Source organism: Rousettus aegyptiacus, unplaced genomic scaffold (assembly GCF_014176215.1).
Source record: "Rousettus aegyptiacus isolate mRouAeg1 unplaced genomic scaffold, mRouAeg1.p scaffold_m13_p_2, whole genome shotgun sequence".
Lineage (NCBI taxonomy): Eukaryota > Metazoa > Chordata > Mammalia > Chiroptera > Pteropodidae > Rousettus > Rousettus aegyptiacus.
In genome coordinates this window covers 68,067,486-68,075,532 of record NW_023416295.1, presented here as the reverse complement: position 1 = coordinate 68,075,532, position 8,047 = coordinate 68,067,486, and the positions used below count along the sequence as shown (strand labels likewise).

The 8,047-nt window shown below is 49.3% G+C and overlaps 1 protein-coding gene across 3 annotated transcripts in view; it reads right to left on the bottom strand.

The window, feature by feature from the left end:
* ZEB2 (zinc finger E-box binding homeobox 2) overlaps window positions 1-7,802 on the bottom strand; it is a 131,217-nt gene extending 123,415 nt beyond the window's left edge. The window contains exons 1-2 of one of the 3 annotated variants that reach the window (XM_016148952.2): window positions 7,432-7,802; window positions 4,755-4,896 (exon numbers count right to left, since the gene is read on the bottom strand). In XM_016148952.2, the coding sequence (XP_016004438.1) occupies window positions 4,755-4,827 (73 nt within the window). In that variant the 5' untranslated portion in view covers window positions 4,828-4,896; window positions 7,432-7,802. Of the gene's footprint in view, window positions 1-4,754; window positions 4,897-5,784; window positions 5,901-7,431 lie in introns of those variants that run through there. The other 2 variants (XM_016148950.2, XM_016148951.2) reach the window with 2 other exon arrangements.
* Window positions 7,803-8,047: the final 245 nt, after the last annotated feature.

The window sequence follows — 8,047 nt, the reverse complement described above, 5'->3', positions numbered from 1 at the left end:
GATCTTGGCTTTATTCGTATGTATTTGGAAATAAATGCTTAAAGTCCGGAGTTTGGTTTTATTTTGCAACAGAGAAACAATGTAAAGTTTAAAATCCTTAACCGCCCCTTACCCCTGGTGGAGCGTCACACTATGGTGGCCAGCAGGCTAGTGGCTCTCCTACGAAGGAAGGCATGTTTCTGTCCCAATTGACTTAGTTTTTCCAAACCAAAATAAAATAAGTAGATCAGTCTAGATACATAGCCCCCAGCCTTGTGTGCGTGCAGCATGACAAAACTTGCAGAAGATCTCCACAGAGAAAAAAGGATGGAGATGGATATCTTTGGAGCACCCTTAGAACTGGTACCTGCCACACAAACTGCCTGAGTGCTTTGAGAGCCAGCAACACAAGCTCCTTATAAGCTCATCAACTTCATGAAGAAAGCTACTGGCAAAAGATTTCCACACTTGCAAAGATAACCAAGTCTGAACCAACTGTAATCCAAAGGAAACTTCACTGCATCAGTGCATACTGAGAGGCTCTGACTCGAGGTTATCCCATCCTAATTTCACCTCTCAGAAAGGAGAGCCAGGAGCCACATCCTTAAGAAGGGTCTGACTGCATTTATTTTTTTTTTCATTTAAGCATCTCTGAAACAGAAGCAATTTGTATCCTCCACACTGCCTGCAAGCACCACCACCAGCACCTCTACTCCCTTTAAGAAAGTGGTAAGAGTGAAGACTTATCTTCACTCTATCGACTGTCGAAAATCAGACACCAAAGACACTGGTAAAAATCTCTCCTATTCCCCATATAATCCTCAACCTTTTAGCTGAAACTTTGGAGAACAATTAAATTTAACTTTTCTTTCTTTCTTCCATTTTCTTTTCCTCTCTAGTCTGAATTCAGTTTTCATTTAAAAGACAACTTCATCCTTTTCTGAAACAAGCAGTTTTCCGGATTTGATTTTTATTACACAGTGCATGTCTATGTGCGATCTTTCAGAGATTGATGCTGGAAGGCGATGGGCTGGGGAGGCAGGCCCATCTTCCCAGGCTCTGCAGGAGGCAGAAGGGAAGCCTGAGCATCCCCAGGAGTCGATGCCCGCATCAGGGGCTAAAGCAACAAACTTTGCAAGTTACAATCCGGCTGTGCCAGTGGCAGCAGCAGCCGGGCATCCTTCCTCCTCTATCCCCATGCTCATTACTGGCTGGAAGGCTATTGTGGAGATAGTGGGGTATAATCAGGGGAATAGAAGGAGGGGGGGGGCTGAGTTTTCCCCTCCTCTCCAGCTTCAGTGAAAGTGTTACAAAGTGAGTCAGGCGACTGAAGATCATCTGACTGAACTTTCTTGAAACCGACACACATTCTTGTCTGCCGGCAACTTGCTTTTTGCCTCCTTCCCCCTCACCCCTCTCCTCCTTTTCTGCTGCACATCTTATTTTCTGGGAAGAGATTTCATCCTTTCTATGTGGGGCAAAGGAGACTGTTCGCCATGGATTAACATGGCCCTGGCACTGTTTTTGCCAGGCATCTTGCAAGCCTGAGAATATTAAATGCTGGATTTTAGATTCTTGCTTCTCTTTTTGTACATTTATTTTCCTCAAACTGCCTCTTTGTCCTTTGCTTTTTAATAATCATATATAGCATCGTCTTCTAACCCATATTCTTGACCAGTCTTTCAAACACGCGCACACACACATGCTCGCGCGCACGCGCACACACGTTTTACATGTTTTATCTCCTTGTCGCCTTAGTCTGTATATACACTGTTGACTTCATTAAAATTATATAAAGTGTCATTCTAGTTTCCTGGAGGAGCATCTTTTTTTTTTTTTTTTTTTGCTTTGCAGCTTCTACTTCTATGATTAGTATTGCTATTATTCCTTTCCAGGAATTTCTATATAATTCTGATAAGCATCATCATATTTAGTGTTATCAGCAAAGACACAAGCTCAAAAGTGACATCTTTCCATGAATCCAGGAAAAAAGAAAAATCCACTCAGTTCAGATAAATCCTGGCAATTCCCAAAGGGAACGGCATTGGATACATGCTTGAGAGAAGGAAAATGAAAAAAAAGGGGGGGGAAAACTCTTCTACCAACCAGCTCAAAACCAGGACATTGCTCAGATTAAATCCAAAGAAAAACACTGACAAGTAACCAATTCACAGAATGTTTTCCCACAGATTTGGAAAAAGAAACAGGTAACAACAGTCAAAGTTAGATTAGCTGTAAGATGGACAGGCTCGCTGTTAAGTGTGCAGAGTCTGGGCTAAATGCCTTAAAACGTGCAATTCAACTTTCCATTTCTGTGTGGGGAGTTTTCTTCCAAGTTAGTGTCTGGGAAGAGGGGAAATGCATTGTTGCAGAGTCCATGGCTGAGCACTTCCCTGGCACTCCCATCCACCTGTAAAGCCTTCAGCCAGGCCTCCTTCTCTGTGAGCGCCCCTTACCCACCCAAGGGTTCCCAGGAAGCCTGAAACCCTCTATTTCCCCCAGAACTGGGCTCTGGCCTGACCACACTGCAAAGCCAGGCTGGTCATCAGTGGCAAAATCCTGAAGGGGGTGGGAGGAGGCAGCAAGAAGAAACAAACATTTTAAATAGTCTCTGATGCAAAAGAACACTTCTGGGAACCTTGCTTTAAATCTCATTCTTTTCTGTCTCTCTCTCTTAAAAAAAAAAAAAAAAAAAAGACTGTTTAACATAAAGGGGGGGGGGGAGAAGGCTCCTTGACACAAAGCTTTTGTTATCCAGTTGATCAGCAACGTGCTTTAGATACTTGTAAAAGGGGGGGGGGGGGGAGAAGCCCCACAACAGACATTGATTTTAGAAAATCAATAACCAACATTTAATAAAAAGAACAGAGGAAACACAAGAGAGGAGTGGGGGACATTAGGTGTAATTTTAGTGTCTACTAAATTACAGAGATGGGGAAGGGGAGGTCTCCTGTGTAAGGACCACCTTAAATAATGCCAGACACCAGAGTGAAGAAAAATTGAATTGAGAGAGAGAGAAAGAGAGAGAGAGAGAGAGAGAGAGAGAGAGAGAGAGAGAGACACGGACGGTCTGACTTAAAAAGAGGCAGCTTGAACTGGATCTTGGGGAAGCAGCTCAGAATATATTATTGTACTTGTTTTTTGTAATAGTAAGCCAAGCAAATAGATCAAAGGCAGCACAAAGGGAAAAGGCAGGATAACGTAACGAACAGTTTCTGACTAAAATTCCTCTATCACTCCCCCATATGGCTCGACACCTCCACCACAACAAGCAAAAGACACACACACACACACACACACACACACACACACACAACCTAGAGAGAAATACAGAGAAAGGGACAGAGAAGCATCATTTGTCTCTAATCAAAATTCTCTAGTCTCTGTTTTTCTCCAGTACCCCACACTGCGCCCCCAGTAGCCCCCTCCCCGCTCCGCGCAGCTCTGAGGCAGGCCGGGGGCGCGCACAATTGTCTTCTCTAGAGGAAAGTTGCTCCAAGTGTACCCCGGCGGTCCCCGCGAGGCGCGGGCTGGGCTTGCTGGAGGCCGGAGGCCGGGCCGGCTCTGCGTCCCCGCGTCCAGCTCCAGAGCGTCAATGCGGCCCCGTACCGGGTGATGAGGCGGAGAGCGAGGGGAGCGAGAAGTTTCCTTTCCCAGTCTGAGCTGGCGCTAGTTCGCTTGTTTGTTTTGGGGGGTTGGTTTTTCTTTTTAAACTCAGTATCCTCCGTCAGCTCCCCCCGGCACCCTCTCTGGTCCCCAGCTCTCTCCCCTCCCCCAGGCGCCTTCTGCGCTCTTGCCAATCACTTTTCTCTTTTATTCCCACGATTTTGTTTGGGGGTAATACCTAGGGGGTCTCTCTCTCTCTCTCTCTCTCTCTCTCTCTCTCTCTCTCTCTCTCCCTCCTCCTCTCTGCCACCCTCTTCTCTGCCTCTAAGATGTATCTACTAAACTGTCACCCTTTTAATCTCCGACCGCCTATCTGTGTCCCCCGCGCACCCCCATCTCCTTCCTCCTTCCTGACTCAGCCTGGATAACGGGCTCTTCTTGACCATGTAGAAATTGCCTAGAAAAGTCTCCCCAGGTTCTGCGACTCCGCCAGCCCGCGACGAGGGGCCAGAGCCCTCTGGAGAGGAGCCACCCTCCCCTGAGCCCGCACGGACCCCGCCAGACCCCGCGCGGGGCCGGCCGCGTCCCTCCCATCCCGGGGTGCGGCGCGCCCAGCAGGGCCCCGCTGCTCGCGGACCGTTACTTGGCGTACGGAGAGGCGGCCGGGCGACTCCGGCAAGAAACTTTGAGCTTCGCGGAGACACAGCCCCGGGCCCCCTCTCCCGCCCTCGCAGTCCCTCCGCCACCCCCGCCCCCGCCCCGGGATCCTGCACAACCTCGCGCCCGGGCCCCCGCCCTGCCCTCGCCGGACGCTCCCGCAGCCCGGCCGGGGACCCAGCGGGCCGGCAGCTAGCGGAGCGGGAGGCGGAGGAGGAGGGAGGGCGGAGGCGCGAGGGGACGCGGCGATGGGGGCGCCGGGCCCTGGCCAGACCCCGGCGCTCGCAGCCCCCCGGCGCCCGACGCTCACTTTGCCCGGCACTTCCCCAACTCCCCCCGGTCCGGTCGCCGCGCGCGCTGGGCTCCGGCGCCGGCCGCGGAGGGAGGCTCGCCCGCGAGCCCTGGGCGCCGCCGCCGCCGCCGCCTCGGTTCCTTTTCCCTTTCCCCCTCCTGCTCCCCGGGTCTCGAGCCGCGGAGTGGCCCGGAAAAGTTTGGTTCGGGCCGCTTCTTACCGTTTTTCCTCCTGGGATTGGCTTGTTTGCGCCTCTTGCACCGGGGGCCATCCGCCATGATCGGCTGCTTCATTGATAAGAGCGGATCAGATGGCAGTTCGCATGGACTCGGCGCCCTGCTTCGGCAGCACGCAGGCTCGATCTAGCAACCAAACACAGCGACAATGTGGGCATCGCCCGCGCCCATTGAAACGCGCCCGGGCCGCCCAGGGGAGCCGGGCCAGGGCCCCGGCCAGCACCCATCCGCACCCCCAACGCCAAAGCGAAACTTCGGAGGCCCCCTCCCCGCCCCCCACCCCAGCCTTGGCCCCGAGGCGCTTTGTGTTTGTTACTGTTTGGTGTGTCGCACCCGCGAGGGGATCAGAGAGACAAGAATTACATCTTCAAAATGAGTCATAACTCCTGACCGTATGAGGGAATGCACACGGCGGTACAGTAAGGCTGCTTGACTCAGGGCTAGGCGGACCCTTTCCTCCGAAAAGTCCTCAGCCCGGCTCGGGAACTTGGGGTGAGGCGAGGCTTGCTTTCGCTCTCATCTTGTCTCACCCCCCACCCCATTCCTCAGAAGAAACAAACAAACAAACAAACAAACAACGCGAAACAGCCCCCGGATGAAGCACACTCGGGCAAATTGATAATAGTAATTATAGGAAGCCCACTCGCTCTGCGCCCCCTCCCCTCTCCTTTTGGAGTTGATCGAGGCACTGTCTCTTCCTCCCCCCACCCCCCACCCGCCCCCAAATTAAGATTTCGCATTTCACGCCGTAGTAAGAAATATAATTATAAGCCTCTTTGGACACTGTCCCCCCACCTCTCCCCCCGCCACTTTGACAATATTTACTTAAGTATTTCCCCCCCCCCCACCTCACTCACACACATGCTCCCCCATACTGGTTCCCTTAAGTAGTTCCAATAGAAAAAAAAAAAAAATTTCCCCCTCAAGAAAGGAAAGAGAAAGTCCAACCGCTACGGCAATACTTTTAAGCTGTACTAAATGATCGTATCCTTTCTGGCTTTGAAACTTTTGTACCTAAAAATCGAGAGAGGCGCTGCATTTTTTCAGCTGAAACTGTCAAAACTTGGAGAAGGGGAACCTCGGAGGCAGGCAGGAGAGGAGGAGAATCCCGAAACTCCGTGGAGGTTGGGAAGATGCTGTGCCTCGAGGATTAGTTTAAACAGGGGGCTATAAAAGATGTAACAGATGCAAACTGTAACACAAGGGCCATTAACCCTTTCTCTGCCGAGCACACTCAGTCCCCATGCCCCGCACCTATTGTCTCCCGTGCTAGAAGCTTTGCGGAAAACCTGGAAAGTGAGTATCAGTTTCCACACATTTGCGGAGAGTGGTGGAGGGGGGAGCAGAGAGAAGAGGAAGTGAATTATTTAGAAAGCACCTTGAATTTAACATAGGCATAAGTGGGAGAGTTTTTAAGTTTAACACATTTTGTCGTTTCTTGGCTCTCCTATGGATTTGTAATTGTTGGGGAAAATCCTGAAATAAAGAAATGGTCACATCAGTGTCTGGGATAAAACAGCTGGCCTGTCTGTATTCCTGCTGAGTCTTACACACGATTGCATATAAATACATGTTTAATAAAGTAAGCTGCTAGTTTTATGGGCATGTGTGTGAGGGAGAGACAGGGCATTTGTGCTGTAAACTTTATCTTTGCCTGCTATTTCTAACTCTGGAGTTAGTAATCTTGCCTTCATCATTATAGGGGGAGCATGTAAAATATATAACTAGGTGGGAGATAAACACATTCATGTTAGCGGGGCTCACCACTGTTCCTGGGAACTGCTATCTCTCTCGACTTTTCAGTGGCAATGTATGGAATGGGATAAGTGTGTGTGTATGTGTCTCCTGTGAAATTCACGTCTATATTACTTTGCCATTTAAAATACAATTTCAAAAGTTATCATTAATTTAAAACCCTGATATCCTGACAGCAATTTTCATCCCAGATGTAGTTACGGCCCCCCCCTCAACACTTTGGTAAACGACTCAAGTTCCATGAGGACTTTCACTTCTTTATTTATCATCGCAGAAGTGAGGTGTTACTTCACATACACACACATACAAAGAATGAAATAAAGAAATGAAACTCGCTAAGCAGACAAAAAACAGACACTTTCTGCTTAGAAAACAGCCTTCTCCGGTGGGAGAGGAGGATGGACTGCCATATCTAACAGAAAGACTTGCCCCCAAATTTAGTAGATTTGTATTGATCAAGTTTTATAGTTATTAACAGGTATTTGCCAAGTTTTAATTGCTGAATATAATTAATTGGAACGAGATGCAAAAATAGAGTAGAATCTTTCCCCTTGAAGAGTTTTCATTCCAATCATGTAGTTCTCAATAAAACTTTTCCTAGACTGGGTAGCAAAAGGCACCTTTGGTTACCTGAATGGACAGGTACAGGACAAATTATTTGGGGGAGAAAAAAAAGGAGAGAAAAGGAAGAAGAGAGAGCAGGAGTGCGAGAGACATTGAAGAAGTCACTCTTGGGAAAAGCTTACCATAAAGGAGCTAAATCCACCTGAAATTCCTACCCACAGACACTCCTTCTCACCTCAGACTCACATCTTCACTTAAAAGGAGAAAATCATAAAAGGAGGGTGGGGGGTGACCATACCAAAAAGAAACAAAAAGAGAGAAAATGGGGTGGGGGAAACCTACCTGCGAAGTCTTGTTTGTAGTTTTGGCCAGAAATGGTGAGAAGAAAAAGCATGAAGAAGCCGCGAAGTGTGGGGGAGAAAAAGGTGGAAGCGAAGAAACAGCTCCCGGAGCAAACTGTACAAAACCTCGCCAAGAGTGTCGGGAGGCAGGACCGTTATTCCTGCGGAGCAGGTTAGAACTGATCGCTTTCGGCCACTCCAGGAAACACAAACCTGGGGACGGACTGACGTGTTACGCCTCTTCTAATGACATTTTTTTCTTTTTCTTTTCTGTAGGAGAGAGAGAGACCCTGAAACACGCGCCACCTATCTTTGTGGGGAGGGATAATTGAAGCGCCCTGAGCGTGAGCATCATGTGAAAACGTGATCGCCAAGTTTCTCTCTGGGAAAGGATCTGGGATAGATTATACCTTGAAGTCTCCGCAAACGCTTTAGTGGAAGAAATGAAATTCCACCTCCCTCCCTTCCTCTCTCCCTCCCTCTCGCCTCCCTCCCTCCCTCCCTTCTCCACGCCTCCCCCCCCCCCCCCCCCCCCGTCAAGCCTTTGGCATCATTATCCTCATCACTAAATCCTACAGAGTACAGGGCGGAAAACCGTGCACACCATTCACAGAACT